The sequence below is a fragment of the Embiotoca jacksoni genome, unplaced genomic scaffold, assembly GCF_022577435.1.
Source record: "Embiotoca jacksoni isolate LCO1_2020_lvr unplaced genomic scaffold, fEmbJac1.0.p SCAF_8, whole genome shotgun sequence".
NCBI lineage: Eukaryota > Metazoa > Chordata > Actinopteri > Embiotocidae > Embiotoca > Embiotoca jacksoni.
The window spans coordinates 7,736,976-7,759,875 of NW_027185436.1; the positions used below are offsets into that span (position 1 = coordinate 7,736,976).

At 39.4% G+C, this 22,900-nt stretch overlaps 1 protein-coding gene across 1 annotated transcript; it reads right to left on the minus strand.

The window, feature by feature from the left end:
• Positions 1-11,831: 11,831 nt before the first annotated feature.
• On the minus strand, positions 11,832-14,623 carry ptger4a (prostaglandin E receptor 4 (subtype EP4) a). Its single transcript, XM_069178531.1, has 2 exons — positions 13,841-14,623; positions 11,832-13,448 (listed from the first exon to the last, which is right to left on the minus strand). The coding sequence occupies exons 1-2, from the start codon at positions 14,621-14,623 to the stop codon at positions 12,879-12,881; spliced, it is 1,353 nt and encodes a 450-aa protein (XP_069034632.1). The 3' UTR covers positions 11,832-12,878.
• Between the last annotated feature and the right edge of the window lie 8,277 nt (positions 14,624-22,900).

Genomic DNA, 22,900 nt, shown 5'->3' on the forward strand with positions numbered 1-22,900 from the left:
ACTGTACAAAAGAGAAAGCAGCCTCTGCATGTGCGGGCTTTGTTTTCATGTGTAGTTTTCATTGTAGCCAGCAGATGGAAACACCTTCACTTGTGTTTTGAGTTCAAAGTGTATTTTGTTTGCACAATTACATCAATTCAATGGAGGATGAGCCCTGGTTGTATTATCAAACTGTAACAGACTTATCAAAAGAAACAGCTGTTTTCCCTTTTTCATGGATTTTCCCCAAAGTCTTTTTTTTTTTTTCATCAGTTGTTACACATTTGATCGAAACAATGCCATTTACACAAAACGACAGCAATACAGATACTGTATGTATTGAAAGAAGCTCTTCATGTCCAGCATTTTACAAACATAAAAGTGAACATTACGTAGAAAATGAGTTTTGGCACAAGCAGTGCCAAAGAGATAACAACCTTCAAATGCCAACAACAGTCGAAACAAAGCTGCAGAACAGGAGGGTTAAAAATATGGAAATTGAAATAAAAAGGTTTCATCCTGTATTCATTTTCTGTCTGGCCAAGTGTTTTTGTCACTTGGCCTGTCACTTTGTCTTTTGCTGATGTTTCCTTTGGCTGTACAGTAGACATTTTTGCCTGGCATGATGTGGTCAGCTGCAATGAATGCCTGGATGTTCTTCCTTGTCCTCATCTTCCTCCTTCTGTTTCCCCTTGTCTCCTCTCTACAGTGATACAATACTGATGAATCCAAAATGAGAAAGTTCCCTCTCAGGTGATCCTTAAACAGTTTTTACAGACTTATTTTGACAACACAAATCACTCGGGAGAAACAGCTGTCAAATAACATGACAATAACTGAGGCTAAGCATAATGAATCCCAAATCACTTTTGGTGATAAAGAGAGAGAAGAGAGAACAAACTGATGCCCCTGCTGTGTAACCTTTCTTGATGATAGGACCATAAGGACATCGAAATGTTTGTGAGATGCATATCAGCGATGCATGCAGGAAAAGGAGTTCCATCAAGTCTTTCAAGTTTGTCGTGACAATCTAAACAAGCCGACTGGAGTAAATTGATGAATTTTTCAAGGTCTCTCAGATTCATCGAGAGTGAAGGAAGCAGTTTAGACTACAGAGGAGCAGAGCGGCTGTCATGTGTGTCCACAGGGGCCCGATACTGGAGTTTAGACGCAGCCTTTATCAGTCATTTCTTTGAACATAGATTCAAACAGTTATTATCACTGGAGCAAATCAAAGGCCACTCTGATACCACTTGAATTATATTTGTCCTCCTGGCTTTGGTTCACTGGGAAACCAAAAGCAAAAATGTTCATAGTGATACTTTTTTGTCCGACTTTTCTGCTTGGATGATGTCGTCAATTGAATGAGCAGGACTGGACTAAATTCAGGCACAATGGACCGATTAGTTTTAGATAATCATATTAAATTTGATTGATGTGGAACCTCTCAAACAAAATGCACCTCAAAGTGCTGTTAAATTACATGAAAAAACAATTTAAAACATTTAAAGCAATTAGCAACTTCAAACATGATGGAAAGGGAGGCAACATATAACACCGCTGCAGTTAGTCAGTTATAAAAAGTTAAAGCCGTTTACTGTTTGGAAGTAAATGATAAAACAAACGGGGTTTACAAAACTTTGTTAAAAAGATAGGAAACGGTATATTTTCAAAACCAAGGTAAGCAACAATGTAGACAAAAGGCTGCGTGTGGAGGCAAAATGAACAAATTCTTGTATCAACTTATCAAAATAACTAGCATCATTTAAAAAATGATATGTGCTAGATTTAATTAGACACCTTTTTAAAATTCAACAACATAAAGGGCACCAAAAGAGCAAGAGCATTTTACAATTTTCCCTGAGCCTAAAATATGATTTATTCTGTTGCTGTGTCTTAAAGGAATTTGCAGAGGTTGCATAATGACTGTTGGTATTATTCCTTAAATTCAAATTGTTGTAGTTTAACTTCTTAAAAAGGAGCAGTGTGGAGGATTTAGTGGCATCTAGTGATGAGGTTGCAGATTGCTACCAACGAGAACACCCCTTCCCTCATCCGGTCCTTGCAACATGCAAGGATCTTTGTTGGCTGCAAAACATGAAAAATATTAAATGTGCAACATGGTGTGCTCCATGGACAAGGACCCATTTAGTCTAGATATGAAAAGCTCCTTCTTAGGTAACCAAAAACCTACAATTCTTAGTTTCAGGTGATTATATTCTAATGAAAACATAATTAATTATGAATATTGTATCCCATTAATAGATATCCATAAAATCATATACAGTGACCCTTTAAGCAATTTAAACTGCAGGGGTTATAATAAAATCCCATCTAATGAACATGACAGAGTCTGATATACTTGACTTGTGGCTCTTTAAAAAAGGTGGTGAAAATAAACATCATTCTACTCCTCATGTCCGCAACTCCCTGATTCATTACCAGTTTTAAAAATCAACAGACTTGAGCATGATTTATTTTAGAGATATAAACATCAAGAAGCCATGTAAATTCCAATGGGAATCTCAAATGGCTTCTGTATGTGATGTAGTCTCCAGATCCTTTCATAGTCCTTAGATTATAAGCGTAATTGGTTTCCCAAACTATAAATGTTTATTTTCTATTCTGTACAGAAGGAACTTCATGATAACATAGCAGCAGCTCCACAACACAGAAGACACTCCGCAAATATTCTCAAAACAAACACTCTGGAGGGTCTGACAGTTCACGGAGGACGCACAGTAGGAAATGAAGAGGAAGTACAGTGTCAGAGCAGGATACGTGAAGAACACACTGTCATGTTGCTCGGCCAAGAGCCTCAGAGTCCATGATTGTGGTCACATTATGATATGACAAAGGGGATCAGGTCGTGGTGAAACCTAAATATTGATTTATTTGATGAGGCTAAGGTGGTTTGTTCCTTCTTACAGTGACCTGTTTGTGTTGTGGTTATGTAACAGAGAAAGAGGTCACAGCTTGTGTTATTACAGTAGCCCACAGGTGACAGAGTGAGAACCCAAGTTTAAAAAGGTGTTTCAAGCACCAGCACTGCTTGACTGCCCTTCGGTGGCACAAAAAGACAAATCTTTCTCCAGTCCTGCCCCTCGGTAGAACAATTTCAAGCAGCGATAACACAAATAACACAAATCTTGCTCCCTCCAACAACGATGTGTATTTGATGGACTGTAAACCCCCTGAAGCTATTCAAAGCGCTATATATGCATGTACACTTACAGCAACTTTATAAACTTGTTTTAACCAACATTGAACAGCTACTGCAGCTGATGGAGAGTCCAGGAAATGACAGGCACGGTCTATTTTCAGAAACGCAACCCAGAGGTGGTGATGAGGAGGAGGTCAGCACTCACACGTCACCATCCCAACCCCAATTTATCTTGCTGTTCTACAGATCAAACCAGGAACTTCATGGTCAACCAGAAAATAAGCCAACTTGTCTCCTCACCTGAGGTGGCCTTGAAAAAAATAGTAGCAATTGTGGCTGAGAGGGTATGAGTTAAATAAAAAATTCATTGGAGAAATTAATTTTATATGTCTGGTCCTATATATTGTTTTTTTGTCTATAGAAATTAAAGCCCCGGCACACTCATAGTGTTTTGGGTGCAAATCACATTTCCTTGCACGTTATATTTTAGAGTGATTTGGGCTGCAGTTTATGTTGGCCAGATTATGATCCCACATTTGTGTTTTTATTAACAGGCACATTTAACCCCATAATAGCTCCACTAAGCTTTAACCTGAATAAAGGTTCACTTATTTTGACTGATAAGAGCCAGTCAATATTATTGAACGCAGTTGTTTGGGTGTGAAGGTGTTACAGTTAAAAAGGGAGCTGACCCAAACGTATGACATTGAGGCAGGTTGAGAACTAAATAGAGAACTACTCACAAACAGTTGCTAAAGATGCAAAGACGAGGCAGGTGAACTGAAAGCAGAGACAAACGAGAGACAAGAGTCCAATATCCAGACAGGGACAAAATCTGATTAAGAAACAGAACACTAGAAAAAAAACTAAGGCTGAGAGAGACAACAACTTATGATGCAGCAACTAGTTGTGGCAGACTGGGGGAGAGGAACCGAACATACTGATTACAGAGCAGCTGCAGGTGAACAGATAAGGGAACTGAGAGCAGGTGAGGTGGGCGTGTCAGGCAGGAGACTAGGCATAAAGAGACAGAGAGAAAAAGTGTTGAAGGTTTTATGAAAGCAAAAGGTTCTGTTGCTGTTTCAGAAACTGACAACATTTTATTTTTCTCTACCTATTTGTCTGTTCGTATATGTCCTAGATTTTGATGGTTTAACTCACCTTGAGGAGAGTCAGATAAACAGAGATGACAGAGAAAAGGTGAGTGAATGATGGATTTTTCCATAGGTAAAGGCAAACATATGGTCTTCCCCCACTATATTAATGAATAATGCATCCCCTTGTCCACAATGTAATAATTAAAAAGGAGAATTTTAGGTGATAAAAAAATCTGGTTGGACAAATGATAGTAAGATAAACATAAATCTTTCTCAATTAAAGTGAGTAATTTAAGGAATAACAATGTAAGCAATATATCAAAACCATCTGTTGGGGTAAATGTCACAGTTATTAAATTATTATTTTTGCAGCATTCATGATCCTCACTGATAAATACAGAAACAGTTGAAAAGAAAAACCTTTAATCTGGCAGAACATATTCATACCAACTTTCGCTTGTATTTGTAGACTTGTTTGCTGTCATTTTAAAGCTGGAAGATATTTAATGCGTTTTCAGATTAACACGGCCCAGGGCACGTCAGTCAGTCTGTTTATCTTGTGAAGCCTGTTTCAGCTAGTGACAGAGTATTAAAAGGATGTGGGGTGAGTTGACGGTAAACTGTGATAAACTGGACAGTTGGCAAAAAAAGGTGCAGTCCATTTTGGACAGTTTGAAAAATTGTTATGATATCTGGAGTAGCTTTAAGAAATCCATTATAGAAAGCCCCACTTTAATGGGCAAATTTCTGCTGTGTTAGCGTGGTGTATGCAAAGAGACAGAGCTCAACAGAAACAGATTCCTTCACTCCACATCTGCACTTTTTCACATCGTGATGTCTTTGGTGCTTTTTTGCCTGCTGAAAAGTAGAGGCGACATCTGATACGTGTGTGTGCAAGTAAGCGCACTTGTTCCCCGTTCCCAGTCGCTGGTAAAGCACTTAACACTCATGTTGATCCACACCACCAACAATTAGTGGCCCAGGTCTGGGCAGTGGAAATGAGGACAGCGTCTCATTGCCTTTGGTGAGGGGCAAAGAACTGAAGTCAAGACTCACAAGAAGGACGAAACCTGAGCTGTTTAACACACTCACACACATAGAAACAAGCAAAAATACACCTGTATTATGATTAATAGCACACCTAACAGTGAGTGTTTTCAGAATAATTTACTCATTAGAGACCAAGAACTGCACTGTTCTCACTCATTTCTTTCCTTTTTGAAGTCAGGGATTTCAGAAACCATTTCAGGTTGACATAAAGCAGCAGATTTATGGCCTGTTCATGTTGTTGTATCTTGATATGCTAAAATGACCCCTCCACTAAATCATGTTTCGGAGGAACACTGCAGCCTTCACCAGAAGTTCCCAAGCACGCCATTCATGCTCAGAGACACAACTGACAATATGCAGGCAGTTTTCAAACAGCCAACAGAAAAAAATGATCATTGTGGCAGCAGCAAGAAACTAGTGACTCATAACTGAAGTTGTGGAGGAATGACAGTATCCCAAGAAACATTCACACTACAAATTAAGTCAAAATAACCCTGATTAAGTCACTTTACCCAGTACCGGTGAGAAGAAACTATTAAGTACCAACTGTGACTCAGAGATAGTGTTACAATTACAAGAGTAACTTCAGAGCATCGACTAAACAAATTATATGTTTCATATGTCAATATTTTTTTACTGATTGTTTCTACTATAGCATCCTTTTCAGTTCTAAATATCAGAACCATATCATTGTGTACAACTAACAACAAACCTGGGTTTTTTTTTCAGGTAAAACTTGAGTTTGTGTCTAACACTGTTATGAACCATATTTTTTTGTTTGAGGTAAATTATCAATAGTTGAAAACAACAATAAAAATAACACTGACAATAGGTGACGACAATTAAAGTAAAACCAGGTTTATAACGATATTTTCTTTCCAAGTAATGCAGTATGTGATTAATAAATTGGTTTGAAATTCAGTACACTCAGCAACTGGGTTTGAGTTATGAGGTGCTGAAATTTGAAAACAAATGATTATATGAGCAGGTTTAAGCCATCAACGCTGTTTCAGAGAGCGATTTATTAGAAAAACCTCAGAGACACATGAATCTGATTCCTGCACAGAGACGGAGAGTATCTGGTGAAGCTCTGCTGTCAAAATTAACCTGTTTTGAAATAAATGATTCATGGTGCACAGGAACAGTGAGGGGAAATTCTACTCAGTGTGTAATAGGTGATCGCAGCGGCTAATGATTATTTGAGAAATGAAGGAGAAACATACTCATATTAGGTGCGTGTAAAAAAAAAAGGAAAAAAAAATCTGCTGAGAGCTCCATGAATCACTGAGTGAAGCACCGGAGTTGGCAGGGAGAGAAGCTCGAGCTGGGAAATGCTGCTCTTCCAGTATGCGTGGACACGTGACTCTCTGTCTGAGCACCTCTCTGTGGACCTGAAACGGTTTACCATTACATTTTGTGCTGAGACCAGATTAAAAACAACTTCTATATTGTGCCTTTCTGATGTGATGACATCTTTAAATGATTAACTTTATCAATCAATGTTTTTTCTGTTTTCTGTGGCATTATAGTTAGAGTTTGACATCAATATCAAACAAGTTTAATAATCAGAAATGGAAATGCCCTCTTACTGCACATTGATAAAACGGGTGAGTTTCTCCCCTGCAACAACACGCTCATCACGCTCATCACTCCCCTCCACCCCTACACGCCAGATTTGGCTCCCTGAAACTTCTTTCTGTTCCCTGAAAATATGACACGAAACTTTTCAAGTTGGTCAAATTGGTGATGTGCCCGGACCAGTGGTCACAAAAATGTGTGTACCTCAAGTGGGGATGTTGCTCAAGCTACGAAATTTTTTATATTTACTCACAAAGGTTGCAGCTTCCTCCTGCTCCATGCACGTCATGGCACAACAGGAGCAGTGCACAACAGGAGCAGTCTCAGAGCTTTTTGATCAACCTTGAGAGTTAGCGCATGGAGATCAAGTAACCAGGATGAATGAATGAATGAAGACTGTAACACTCACCTTTAAACTCCCTAATAACACTATTTGGTGTTGATGAGAGCAGTTCCTTAAGGTTATATTCTTCTATTTAAATGTAACTAATTGCAGACTTAATCTTTTTACCTTTTGCATCCCTTCCCTTTATGATAGTTTTATATGTAGACTTCTTGTTGCTTTTGGTTTTAAGTATAAGGGGATGATATCACTGGTCACATGTGAACCCACAGAAAGTGTCAGATGACTCAAAGATTTCAATTGTTACTGTTTAATTTTCACCCCCTGCAACCAATTTCCTCTGTAATATGTAGGTTGTTTTTTTTCAAAAGCAACTCAAATGTTCCTGAGTGGTCTATGACTGATAGGAATTGGAAATTTATGGATATTACCGATTACTCTAAACCTGCAGAAATGACCTTCTGCGGACTCTGGAAAATTCGTCAATAAATACGACCCTCGTGAATACACCCCCACACACACATTGCAATGACACACATGCACACATCAGCACTATTGCCAGATGGTATAATACTTTCAAATAATTGGACACGCTTGTCTACTTCAGAAACACAATACACTGCACAGCAGAAACTTTTCATCAGATAAGTAAACACATTAAGGCTTTTATTTTGTTGAAAACACACAACTGTTTTTCTCTCCACTTTAAAACGGATTTAGAAGTATACTTAATGACAGACAATGTTTATTTAAAAATTTGTATTGGTGTTTGTGTAGTCTGACAGGTCATCTCATGTGGTGAAGTTTTTCCTATTTGCTTGGGTGTTATATAACAGTGGACATCAAAGTTACCAATTAGCTGCTGATTTCATGGGAACTCGCTGGTGTACATAACTCTGCTTTAAAACCTTTGAAATAAATCTTTCTTCATTCTGTATATTTGTGTGGGATTAAACACAGTCAGGATGGGGACTACATCGAGCCCAGGGGCCGTTCACACTGCTGTCTCCAACTGGACTGAACGCTCGGCTGGGATGCACTGAGCGCTGATACTGTTGGATTAGTACCGAGATGTGAAAATGAAAGCTATAATTTACCCAAAAAATAATCAATACACATTGTCAATGGTTCATTACTACTGTAGCTGATGTGTACTCTTTAGGGTTCTCCGTCATGTTGAGGTTGTCTAAACATACAAAAACTTTTCATCGGACCAGTTGCTGCGATGGCTGCTATTACTTTAAAGGAGCTGGCCAGTAGTTTGATACTGCACCTCCTTATAGTCGGAGGATTTATCAGAGACAGATATTTTAAATCAGGGCAGCAGGGACTGACCTATCCTGACTTTTCATCTCTATGGTCAAGCTCTGGAAATGAGGATCCTGGAAGTGGGAGGGGTATGTTTTCCCTTCGACAACATCACAGGACTCACTCAGATGATGTAACGATCATCTAGCTTTATGTTCTGACCACCAGCTTTGGTTCATTGTTTCCGAGATTCCATCATTTTGGAATGGTAGACAGGGCTGAACACAGCTGCACCCACGAGCACCAGCTGCTGCCGCTGCAGTGAACAGGAAGCCAGTCGAAGGTGTGAATTTAAAACACCAAAGCACCAACGCAGCTGTTGAACTCAACCAAAACTGACACAATAAATTAAATGATTTAATCTGCAGATTGTAAAATAAATCATCTTTAGCTGTTACCCACTCTTCTTGGTTGGATTTCTCCTCCTAAAAAGCACTTTGGTATTTGTAGCAACTTCTATTGTGCACTGAAGTTGTCACTGTCATCTAGCTTGTACGTTCAATGTTTTGTTACAATAACAGACACTTTGCTGTAAATATTTTGAGCTGATATTTAACAGAGATTTATGCCAATCCAGGTAACAGACATTTCTGGTGTGGTAAACATCTGTCGTATGCTTTTAAAATTCCACCTGTCTAATTTGTAACATCTCTGTAAAACATTTGGTGTCTCAAGCCAAGACAGCCCATCCAAGAGAGCCCATCCAAGACATGACTTCAGGGCCCAGAAAACACTGTGGTGTTCCAAATGCAGGATAATTAAACTGATCTTCATGTGTAAAATTAGGCTGAGTGTCCCTTTAATACAATCAGGGAAATGGGATTGGGTTTGTGGAGTTCATAACATTAAGAATATCCTTTAAAAAAATATATAACACCTTCCACAATTACTGCAGCTGCTGCTGTGGACCATCCAGAGACCTCACTGTGAAGTTTCCTTTGGCACTAAATCCTACAGAAAAAATAATCCAAATCAAACCTGTTTCAGGCAACAGTAGACAAAACTCTGAGAAAATATATTGGAGTAATTTGGGTGAAATGGCCCGCTGAGCATTAAAATACATCACCAAACAAGGCCTCACTGTTCTAATAGGATATTACCACCACTGAGCTCATTGCTTCATGGACGTCACATGGAAAAAAAAAAAAGGATGCTCTTCACACTAATGTGAGAGAAACTGCTAAAAACACAGCGCAGGGATCATCTTTTCCTTCTGGATTACATTTCATTCCAATTTTCTCCAGCACTGGAGGGATGAAGCGCAGGCTCCGAGATGTTTATCGACTCCCGCATCTGTTCGGTTCTGGTATATGTCCAGACCGCGATTGTTTTGTGTCTTCTTCAACTGACGGGGACAGCAGACGTGGTGGAGCAGCAGGTGCTTTCTGCTGTTTATCAATCAGCTCAGAGGTAACAGAGAATCACTGAAGGACCCCTCTGATGTAAAGCAGCGTGACAGCTCTGTAACAGCATACATTGTCAAGTTGTTTATCACTAAGGATCCCCCCCCCACCCCTTCAAAAAACAAAAAAAACTAAAACGTAATCCCCATTTGCCGCTGAAATATAGAGTGGACAGGTTTAAACCTGTGTGAGGTCAGTGTGCAGCTTTTTTGTACAGGATGTCAGTGTACACTTGTTCACACAGATGGTAAATATCAGCGTCACCGGTTGTCCATTTATACATTTAATTAAGTGCTGCAGACTCTTCGGAGCAAAGACGATCAAATTGCAGAGAAGTTTCATGAATTGTTCCATATGCATCTCAGTGACCCGCTACTGTAAGATCCAATTTTTCTCAGTTTAATTTGATTACTTCGTGTTGTTCCCAGAGTCTGGAAGATACTCTGACACTGTCTTTTAGGCTACGTGTTTGCCTAAGCCACTGCAGTGCTTGTTTAACCTCAATTGCACTGAATTGGAGACTTAGATTGTGTTTATTGTTTCAGGGAAGAAGCTCTCTCGGCCAGGTCTATTTCCTGAGACCCTGATTTAAAAATTTTTTTTCCCATTAGAACGAAGATTTACTGTTTGTCTCTATTTCTCTGTGTCTGGAAATAGATATTTGACGTTACTGAGATCAAGAGTTGTTTTTTTAAGTAACCTAACCCGTGTGTTAGATATTGTTTATTTGTCTGTAAACGTTGGAAAAGTGACAGCATGCTAATCTCAGGGTCGTTTGTCTGAGCTAATGGGGGTCATGAGGTGATCTCACCAGATCTAATCAGGAAAAAAAGGGAGTGTGAGAAACTTGGTGCTCTAATTATGAAATTCCGCTTTATGGTGACAACATATGATAACAAGTCAAAGGCTATGTCTGCTGTGAAACAATAGCACAGGAGTTTACTTACAGCTGCATTATGAAATGTACACATTTGTATTCCTGACCACACATAAATTCTCAGTTCTCAGTGCGCAGTTTTGGCATATTTCATGAGTCATGTTTACAAAAGTGATACAACATCAAATAGAAAAACAATTTTCCGCTATATGTCCACATATTTCATTATGGATTCAAATCTAAACAAAATACAAAATAAAGTGCATAATTTAAAGATCAAAAATAAATTAAAAGACCTTGTTAATAGGCCACTCTAACTTCAACCAAATATCATACTGTACAATCTCGAGGGGCATCATTCTCAGCCTTTCTGCACACAAACAAGCTTTTCTAAATGTATCCACAACAAGAGAAACCAGAAATGGAATCCCTGACATTAAGCTGCAATTGGAGAACATTTAATAATGGAAGAAAAGGAGGCGGACTGTGTGCTTCAAAGCTGCTGAAACCTAGACAACAACAAGTTCAAAAGTTTAGGCTGTTATATGCTGTATATGTGAGACAGCAGCAGCAGGTGTCAATGAATATTATAAGACACTAAAAAGGGAAATTCTGGCATTTAGGAAAAGTGCAGCAAAGAACAGGATCACAAAAACTGTTCTGATGATACTATGATAAATATATATTCTTATTTGACAAATTAAAAGCACTCTTACAAATTTGAGGATTTCAATTTTGACCTAGAATTAAATAACCTTGGGTTTTCTTGTCTAATTCATTTGAGGGCTGTTTATTTTCAAGCGCTAATGCCGCAGACCTGCTGGTACCAGCTTCTTAAATTACAGTATTGTCTGATTTTCTCAGTTTCACCATAATGGAAACAGAATATATTTTACTTTTGGACTTTAGGAACAATTTAAAGTTGTCACATTGGGCTCCTGGAAGCTGATATATGGAAATTATTATTATTATTATTATTATTATTATTATTATTATTATTTTACAATGTCACACATTTAGACAATACATTAATTGAGAATGATTACAAATGAAAAGTCTTAGTAACAGCCCCAAGGGATACATACAATTTTGTAAAAATGTTCTTTATTAAATTGAGTGCTGATTTCCTGGATTGTATTCCTGGAAAAGTAATTCATGAGCATGAGTACTGGTCAAACTAAAATTTAGGACTTTGCTTAAATACTTCTTTTGGACTGGTAACCCCTCTAGAGTTTTATTAACTAGAACCTTCTCCTAGAGAAGAATAATTTTATTACAAAAAAAGTTTGACACAACAATGATCATTTAGAACATTATTTTTCTCAAGCTGACAGCTTAATACTCCACATTAATCACCATCTGTTCACTGATTTACATCACCTTCTCTGAAATTATGTTCAAGATTCCTAGTCTGTTGTGGCAGAGGAATCTTTGTACCCTCACTGTAAGATGGAAAACTAAGCTTTTTATAATGTGAGATGACATATTTGCGTGTATTCCAGGGCCGAGGAACAAAAATGTGCATTCACCACATTTTAAAACTGTAGGGTACATTAGTCATGGAACTAACACAATATGTCCCTCAATAAGCACAGCACAATGGAGTTTGTTAGAGGAATCAATTCTTACAATGGCAGCACACATGCCATTGATTACTCATAAGAATCACATTCACAATGTTTCATTTATCATATTGACCACAAGCTTGAGTCAATTGTTTTAAATTACTGGCCGTTAAAGTTTTCCACAATGATTGAACAAAGTAGATCAAATTAGGAAGGATAAGTTTTTCCATCAAGGATCTGTGTTTAACATCTTTGTCTTGGGCAAAATGATAAGATCTGTTCACACAAGTCACAGATAGTCATCTCTGAGGTAGCTGGGTGCTGAAACAGAGAACAGGGCGATAAAGCTCGCAGCACTTCTATCTTTTTCCCTTTATGTGTCCGACTTCACTTGAAGAGTCATTTTTATGTGCCTTCCCCTGTTTTTTCAGAGGTTTAAAAGCTCTATTGTGGAGAACGAATTCAGCAGACAATCTACCTTCAATCTGAGAACTTTCTTCTGATTCAGAGTCGAGTCAGATGCATTTCTCCTCCACTGTCTCGGTGCTCAACGTCACCTGAAGTGCAGGATCTTTTGGGCAGGGAGGAGCTGAAAGCTCTGTGATTGCATTGGACCCTTTTCGGGTCTGAGCCTCAGTTCTGCTCTTCTCAGATGAATAAGAAGCTCGTGAGTTTCTTCTTGAAGAAGGATGTGAACCAGAGAGTCTGTCTGCCTTATGACAGGTTCCTGTGTACACCTCCATTCCTTCTGGCAGGTAGAGGAAGGTCTGGAAGCTGCTGGTTACATCTCGCAGGTCATGGGACACCGAGGAGTGAGAGTCCCGGTTCGAGATGACCGAGGAGAGCTGATGAGCATCTATACAGTGGAAATTTCCTTGTCTCTGTTGCCTCCTTGCTCCCATTTTACAAAACAGACACTTGATTTTCTCAATGAGCTTGAGGAGAACAGCCTTGCGGAGCAGGATGTAGATCCAGGGGTCAAGAATAGGGTTGAAGGAGGCGAAGCGTATCGCTCGTAGATCAGGGTTTTTGTCAAGCTGCAGCTCCACTGGAGTTTTATAAAGCTGGTTCAAAAACACCTGAGCCTGCAAGGGAGAATAAAATAGTGACTGAATGGATAGATGTAGTGTAGGTTTAGATGTACATGTGTGTGTCTGTGTGTTAAGAGGCCACTATGAAAACATGAGAGGGAGGGGAAAGTAATTCACATTTAAAAGAGATGAGTTGGAACTTTTCTCTCTGATCATGCACTTGGATTTAGATCAGACTGCATGAATACATTTGTTCCATGCTTAAAACTAACTGTAATAAGACCTGTGCATTAAGTCTTAACGTGGCTTTCAAATCATGTACTCAAATTTTGATCACTTTACAAGACGAAATAGTTCTATGTCCCAAAAGCTGCATTTAAGTGTAAAAGAGACGTGCGTAAAACATGCCTAATGGTTAGAGGCAGCGCAGACAAAAAATAACTTACTACAAGTGGGATGGCGCAGATGAGCACCACTGCCGATGTGCCTATGAGCAGAATGACCATCTGAATCTCTGCACCGGCCAAACGCCCAAAGCTGCGTCCTCTCCTCCGCGGGTCCACGTTGCGCCCCAGATCTGTCCCTAGCGACATCCTGCGCACGAAGCGCCGGTGCATCCGGATCAAAGCCACACACACCAGCACGTTACATATAACAGTGGCGAGAATAAGCAAAGAGCTGAAACCCGCATACATGTAGGAGTAGGTGGCATCGCTGGTGTTGTTGCTCCTCCACTCTAGAAAACACCAGGTTTGCGGGTATTGTTTCTTCACCTGTCCGAAGCCCACACTCGGCAGAGCGCAGAAAAGCGCGTTGGAGATGTAGATCGCTACGAGAGTCAAGCCGGCCAGTTTTTGGTCCACATATTCATTATAGAAGTAGGCATGGTTTATAGCAATGTATCTCTCCACCGACATGGCACAGATAATGCTGAGCCCTGCCAGAGAGAAGAAGAGCATGGTGAATCCAAAGTACTGGCACAGCGGGTCCTCGCCGGGCCACGATCCTTTCACATAAATGGCGATGGTGACCGGACTGGCCAGCAGCGTGCCCAGGAGGTCTGTGATTGCCAGCCCGCACACCAGCGTGTAAAACGTCGTCTCTTTCTGTTCTTTGCGAGATTTACAAAGAACCACGATGGCGATGACATTTCCAACCACCCCGAAAATGAACATAATGGATGGAATGGTCGGGACCATGGTCCTCCCTGTCATCGAGTGGTTATTCATTGTTGTGTCCAAACGCACTTCACGACGAGTGAAACAACTCTTCTTAATGTCGGTATTTCCAGTCCAGAGCAGGAAACTTAGTTGCTCTTGAAAGAAGTTTGAGCAACATTGTCAAAATAGAAAAAAAAGAAAAAGAAAAAAAAAAGCTGTTTCCAAGTTATCTGAAAACTTTCAGCCCCCTCCACAGCCCCCTCCACAGCATCCTCTGTCTGCTGCTGTGGTTACAGGCAGCTCAGTGCTGTTTCCTTATCAGATCATCAGCTAACTGCAAGACACAAGCAGGCTTTACTCATAAGAACAGAGCGATAAAAGCAGACATCAGACACCAGTGACTTCATTGAAATGAGGCTCAGCCTCCAAGCTTCCTGCAGGGCTCTGTCCCTCCCCTTGAGTTCACTTCACAGCCATCATCAGCTGTTCACTGTGTTCAGGAAAGGCCTTGGACATATTTTGTGTCCAACCTGAACCATGTTGGAGAGCATGGTTAGGCGATTTTGAGGAAATAAACAAAAATGAAACCCTAAGAAGGCCAGAGACTGTACATTGTGCTCTCAAAAAAGGCAAATAATTAAATATTAAAATGACAAAATAAAATTGTGTCTATTTCAACAATAAGTTGAGGCTTGTATCCAGAGGAATTGATGGTCATAACAGTTATGCTACAATATTTTAGACATAGTAGTTCTTTGTAAAACAGAAACATGAAATGAAACAAAACAAAAATAAAATAATATTTAGAAAGCATACCAAGTGCAACCAAGGGCAGGAGCAATGTATATTTACAATTATAAAAAAGTTAATCTAGGACATAATATAATAGTAGAAAAAGTACTCTGGTTTGACATACCAGCGAAATAAAATTAATTCTGTAAAAGCTTATGCTACATTTATTTCCCAACAATTCTCTCATATTAGGATTGATTTGGGATCAAGACACAATCTTTGTTTGTTTCATAATTAGGAATAAAAATGAACAAAATGTCAAATACTGCCAGAGTCTAACCAATTATTGTCAGGTCTAATGTTGATAACCTTACAGCACCTTTCATGCTAATTTAAACAAAAAGTCAAACATCTTTCAAAAATATGAGCATCATTCGCTAATAATTCATTATGTTTCTGTTGTTAACCTGATCAATAACAAAAAAACCAAAAAAAAACCAAAAAAAAAACTGGAATCAGAAATTTCTCCATCTAAACATTTAGATTTGATTCTTTTTCAAGAGAATTAAAAGGAAGAAGTTGAGGTCTCACATAATTGCAGGTTTTCATAAATTTTTCATAGGGGAGAGCTGTATGCCAATAGTATATTAATCATATGAGACGATTGTCTTTTGGATACATAATATCGGGATATGGTGTAACTTGTCTTTTCCTGGTTTCAAAGGCTGTATTGCAGTAAAACAATGTAATTTTCTGAATTTACCAGACTTTTGTATTTTTGTGTTCGCTTGTGTTTAGTGTGAGCCAGGTGTCCCCCCCCCCCCAACCCTAATAACATGCTTGTCCCCTTGTTTCTGTTGCCCTTAAGCACAAGGTTTCCAACACCTCTTTAGGCAAGGCTGTAAACACTGACATGATGCTCTCCAGTGGGTCTTCATGTTTATTACACACTTTGCTGTGATACGTGTTACATGTGTTTCAGATGTTAACTTCATATTAACAACATGTCGTCAAAACATTAGTATCCTGAAATGTACCCATGTTTGTGAACTGTGAGCTGCATCTGTTGTATTAAAGCTGCATGCAACGTTCACGTTATAGTGTGAGCTGGATGCTGTTTACATTGTTAGTAGGATATCGTCATTCAGTTTGTCAAAAATAGTGTAATAGACCGTCTCGTGTTTATTGTTTGCATTAGAGATGACGTGTCCCCTCAGGGTTGCCGTAGAGGCAAGGCAACTCCCGCCTCTGGTCAAGAGAGCGAGGACAAACAACAGAGAGAAGCCGTGGGCTTCCCGACTCCGTTTCTTATATTCTTATAAGTGCCCCGTTACACGAACCCAGGACGTTCGGTTACAATAGTTTCAGAGTTTATGTTAAAATATGATACAATTGTTAGATTTATTTTTTGGTTTGGGTACAAATATTCTGGGAACAATGGGCCTCATTCGCCAACATCTTTTTAAGATTTTTCATAAATTCGTTCTCAAGAAATGTCCTAAGAAAAAGTCTACATCAGATTCACCAGGTGCTCTAAAGCCCCGGATTTGTTCGCACTTGTGCTCTTATAGTGATGAATCCTCGAAAGCGCGTGCTAGTTGCCTCTAATTATTATCGGTACACGCCCTGCCGATGCCCATAAAACAACTACAGTAGTTCTGAAGCGGAGGTGCCGCTGCAGGAAGTGAACAGAAAGAGCGCTGTCATATTTAACAGCGTAGCGTAAATACTGGAAGTCAAATAATGAAAAAAGATGCACGGGATGAGATTTCTCGTTCAGTTGGACGTCGTCTCAGCAGGACGGCTCAAAACCAATTATGTAAAAATAACCAGCTGCTCGCAGACTGTACGCTCCCGCAACAGCACCTCCAGACCTGCACCCAGATCCTGTTTACCTAACAAGCAATGGATTGCTGTCAAACCTGAGAGACACAACTGTCGTGCAGTCGTTGGAGTGTGAGTGTAGTGATTGTTCAAAACCATGATGCTTTGTAAAGTAATACAAATAATTATCAACATTTTAAATCTAAAAAAAAAATATCACCGTCGATTAAATACTACAACTGTAGAAGAAAAAACACACACAAAAAAAAATATTTGGCATAAACATGTCGGCACTCAGATGCGTGATGTTACCCAAGGAAAAAAAAAAATCCCCAAATAAGAAAACGTCGGTGAATGCCAGAATTTTTTTTAAATCTGCGTAAATGGGATTTAAGAATACATTTCTTCTTAATCACGGTTGGTGAATGAGGCCCAATGACATTATTAGCAAACATGAGGGTAGATCTAGCTTACTTGTGCTCATGGTAGCTCAGCTAACTCCAAAGGTCCCTTGACCTTGGCCTGCAGGTCTTATGGCCCCGTTTAGAGTCTCCTGGAAATCAACACTGCTCAGTTGCATGAAAAGGCAACCCACACACATTTTTGTTGCTACTTTTGTCATTAAAAATTACCAAAAAAAAAAAAAAATCTATCTCTATTACCTTTAATATTAGCTTCACAATCAGGACATGCCCTCCAAGCAATACACAACTTTGTTGTAATCGAACCTTTCAAACAAATCAAACTGTAGGATGTTAAAAATGGATTAGAGACAAATCCAAACAAACAGCTCTGCCGCTGCCGTCATCATGCCCAGGTGGGTGGTGTTACTCAGCAGGCGGGGGCAGACTTATACTGCACTTAAACCTGAGCTGTCAGTTTCATCATGAAGTAGCTGCATGGGCTTGGTGTTTGCGCATTGGGATTTTCAACATTTGAATCTGCTTAAGTAAAAAAAAAAACTTCAGTGTACCACAGGCTGTTTCCTCCCCGTCACTAGACTGTCACGACTGCTGAACGCTGAGGAACCCAGACCTTGAGCCCCTGACGTCATCCAACTACTGACCCTGCTTACTTTGAAAACACACTTCTTGTTTTCTTTGTTGCCACCTTCTGGCATTTATTTGAGCACAGAAAAACGGGAAGCCCTCTCCGATTTATGGGCGTTGGGCAACCTTCAGAAAATATTTTTTTAGGCATTTCATTCTTATGTAAACTGGATACATATGTGATTGGCCTTAAGGCGTCAGCCCTCTGAAAAACACAGCTGTTATGTAACGCTGTGCGCACACACTTTATAAAATATGATTTCTGCCTCCTGTTGTTTGTTTCTGTACACGTATGTCTTGTTTCGGGCCTTACAGAATGTGCTCTAACTCGATTTGAGAGATTAGGTTTCACATGAATGTGCTTTTCCTGGATTTGTTTGTCGAAGTCAGATAACCTGCAGCGTGGTTGCAGTGCGACTCAGAGTAATGACGACCAGCACCACTGAAAGAATCGATTTTCCTGTAAATACGCCTCCAGCGTACTTATCATAGATAGACAATTGCACAGCCGACTGGGTCTCTCTGTTTGGTCGTTTGTTTTTTGGGTAAACTTTGTGGTCTCAAGAAAGCAAAGGAAAAAAAAAACACTTCCAAAACACACGATTCCTTCCGTTACTGTAACTCCTGTACTGAACAATTACATTGTGTTGCGGAAAGGATTTGTTGGCTCTACAGGTTCTTTTGTCTTCAAGGTTTTGCTAATTGGCAGAAAACAGTCCATATTTTACAGCCGTTGGGGGGGGGTTGACTTTGTTTCTTAGAATATACAGTTATAGCACGAGATAAAAAAAAAAAACAGTAGTGCACGTACAGGTGTGTAGCGACTACATTCGCCACAGTATTGAGGCGTATCTGGATGAGATCCCTTGCAACGATGTGTTTTGGTTTAATGGTAGGGTTGTACCTGAGATTACAATTTGCCACAGGCTTATTTGTTTCGAAAAAACAACTGGTACCTGCAGGGCAACACGATCTCTGTGGACATGTACAAACACATTCGGTAGCTCATGGGATGGGTCAAAGAAAACTGTCTTCATTCCAGGTGTAATTCTGCCGTATGTGTGCAGGGATGCTTACACACCCACTCGTTTCATAACTGCCAAAACAGACTGTTGAGAACAATTTACATTTACAAAACTGATTGTTTTTTTTAGCTGTCAGTGTTTGCCCAGTTTGAATTTAAATGTGCATACATTTAAATTTCTCAGAGCAATTTCGATATTTATCATCCATTCTGGCTTCAAGTAAAAGTCGAGCACCTTGGAAATCTGAGAGGTAAATGGGCTGTCGGACATTTAGCTACACCGAGCAGCAAACAGTAAACCTGGCTGTGTCCAAGTCCACCCACCAGCATTTCTAAGGCTCAATACTGTTCAACAGGTCATATCTTGTAGTTTAATCTGTACATGAAACAAAATCTTAAAGAGGTGCTGTTGCTCGGAAACTGGAAGAGGGTTTGGGAAGCTCCAGGTCTTTGTGCAGTACTAAGCTGCTGTAATCAAGAGTATTATCAGCAATCAGTCAAACTCTGGGCAAAAAGGCATTAAACATATTTCCCCAATTGTCAAACTATTATTTTAAAGTTGTGTTAACTTGTTTCTGAAGTCACATGAACTTTCAAAGTCAAGGTTTGAGCGTCGTTTGATTCTGTATTACTACATCGAGGAGTGCCAAACAAAAGACAAAGTTCAAGATCAGTGTGTAAATTCAATACAAATGTCTGACTAGAGCCGCTGTTTTCATGAAAGTGACCTTCAATTTTTGTCTACATTGCTATTTTAAGCTTTAACCCTTTCCATGCTGGAGGTCCCTCTACTGAGACCAGTCTGTATCTGTTATTAAAATGCAAAATGCCACCATTATTTGAAGGTTTCAGAGCGTGGCACATTCAGTGAAGAGACTGCCTCGTACCTATGATTAAAATGGATGTAGGATTGTTGTGCATCAAATTTGTTCCTACTTGCAGCTGAGAATTATTAGAATAATTAGAATAATATGGGTTATTTACTCTGTAATTTACAGTTTTGACTAGGCAAAGGTAAAAATATATGTTTTTGTTGGAGTTTTCCAATGTCGCTCTGGCTTGGTGATAAGGACAAAGAGACTTATTCTATCTCAAACTTCTGCCAAGTATCTTTTATCCATAGAGCCTCAGGCATTTAACTTACAGTTGTGGATCTGTTACTGCCTGAATCTGGGGATGTTTTGTCAGGTAAAATTTCCCAAAACAGCCTTGGCCTTTAGAGGTTAAACTTCCAAACAGAACAGTTTACAGTAACTTTAAATCCGACTAACGATTCCCAGCGTCTCCGAGAATAAGTCCAGGTGCACGGGTTGTTGTCCTTGAGTCTTTTTTCCTTGCAGCTTGATTTTAAATGTAAAGTTTAGAGAGAGTTGGGTTGTGTTTATTCTGGGGTCTCGTAGATTTATAGATAACATCCGTAAGTGATGTCACTCAGCATAACAAAGCAGCAGCGCAGATAATCAGATGTAAACTGTTTAAACTGGCACTGAAGTGCCAACATGAAAACAGAAAGTTAGTTTTCTTGGTGAGATTAAGTGCAGCTTGCATCTGATCAAAATCTGGCATTTGTTTAGATTGTCGATGAAGTCGTCAAATTTATTGAGAACTCCTAAAAAGATAAACAGTTACTGAAAAATAAGGATCCAATATTTAAACACCAGTCATATGTCAACATCTGTCTTCATACAGTGATTGACAGTCTTCAGATGGCCCAAATCAAACCCATAGAGGGCAGCTAACGGCTGAGGTTGAAAGACTGCAGAGCCTACCACAACACAAAAGCTGGCTCAAACTCATTCAAGTCAAAGGGACAAAGAACATTACAGCAACAGTGAAACAACAACATTATGTAAAATTTCTCTAAAAATGTTAATCAACCCAAACAACCCAGATTCCCTGGAAAAACGGAGTCCTATTTCACCGCGAGTTGCTGTACAATCATCGATATTATGTTGGCAATGATTAGCAGGGAGAGAAATTCAGAGCCACATTAGAGCTGTTTACTGCTAATCTTCGTTGCCCGTCGACCGAAGTTGTCCATTAAAACAGAATGGAAAAAAAGCATGCAGGGTGTTACACTGCTGATGATGCATAAACGAAGGAAAACGGTGCAAACCTGCAGCCAAAGGGCAAAACCAAAAAAAATGAGCAACACTGGATGTCATTTAATCATCTCATTTCTATTCCAATCACTGAGTTGGTGAATTAGTTTTGGACACACTGGATGCTGTTTGTGTGCTGCTTCTGATTCAGTTCATTGAAATGCAAGTAACTGAGAACAGGAACCTACAGCTCTATTTATATGACTGTCTGTCAATGTTTTTTCTTTATTTTGTCTGTTTTGTCTGAACACTCTGTTGCTCGTAGCAACAATGATTTAGCAGTTAAAGATTAACTGACTTACATTTATTTTTACCATCATTTTGTCAGATATGTGACTCACTGACATTATTTATGTGCCGCCCAAACACATTGACTGAAGCCTTATCTGTATACACTCTGGTATCAGAGCTGTTAAAAGATAATTCCAGTTTCCCATTAATGCTGCTGTTGTATGGGTCACGATAACTTTGCACTCTCTCAGATGTAGAGATTCGGGGAAATGAGAAGTTGCACAAAACAACTTATATTGGCAACTCCAAAAATATGCCAGGCTGGACTAAAGGTTTCTAGGAGTGGTCTCAGAGGAGGAGGACCGTCTATAAACCACTTGTCAGGAGGGGAAACAAGGTTCAATGCTTGGGGTGGGCTACGACATACGAGCATTTCACAGTACTGAGTGAAAATAAAGTCCTGTTTACTGATGTCTTAAAGTTGGAGATTCATGGCAGTAACAGGAGGATGTATGTAAGAAGATAAAAGAGAGAGAGAAACAAACCCACAATGAAACATGGTGGTGGGAATACTGAAGTCTGGGGGTCAAGTTGGGGATGGACTCCACCCTGACTGAGGAGAAGGAGCGCAAATCTTTTCAGAGACATGGTCCACCCTCTGGTTTACATCTTTGTGGAAAAGGATTCATACTGCAGCAGGACAATGAGCCCAAACACTCCTCAAATATTTGAAGGGACTACTGTAAGACCAAAGAAGACCAAGGACAGCTGACTGTCATGGACTTTTCTTCCACAATACCCGGATCTCTACCCCACTTATACGGGCACTTAGAGACTGAGAAAGCCAACAATTGCCGACGTCACAAGAAGGTCTTTGGAGCATTGTCCAACGTGCTGGGATAACATGAGTTATCTGGTTTAAATAAACATAAGGAGTTCATGCAGCTCGAGTACTGCTGTGATTAAAACAATAAATATTTAAAATTTCAGATCAAGTCGAACTTTGAAGTTCAGTTTAAGTTTTAAGATATGATTATTTAGACTCCACAGAATATGAACACGGAAAAAAAAATGTACTGATAAATAAAGTAATATATAATCATAACATGTGATACTGACAAATATATGACTGAGAGGAGGTTTTACGTTGTTTGTTTAACACACTACACAATTATTACACCTCTAATCAACCCAGAAATAAAGAGCACAACATGTTCTGTAGTTTAGCTTATTAAAGTTGGTGTTTTGCAGGTTTTGAACTCTTTCTGCATTTTAATTGCTTGAAAAGGTTATACAGCTGAAAAAAATTACAGGCAAATGAACCAGACAGCAGATAAATCCAATTTCCAATTACCACAGCACATGTCGCTAATTTACGAGTTCA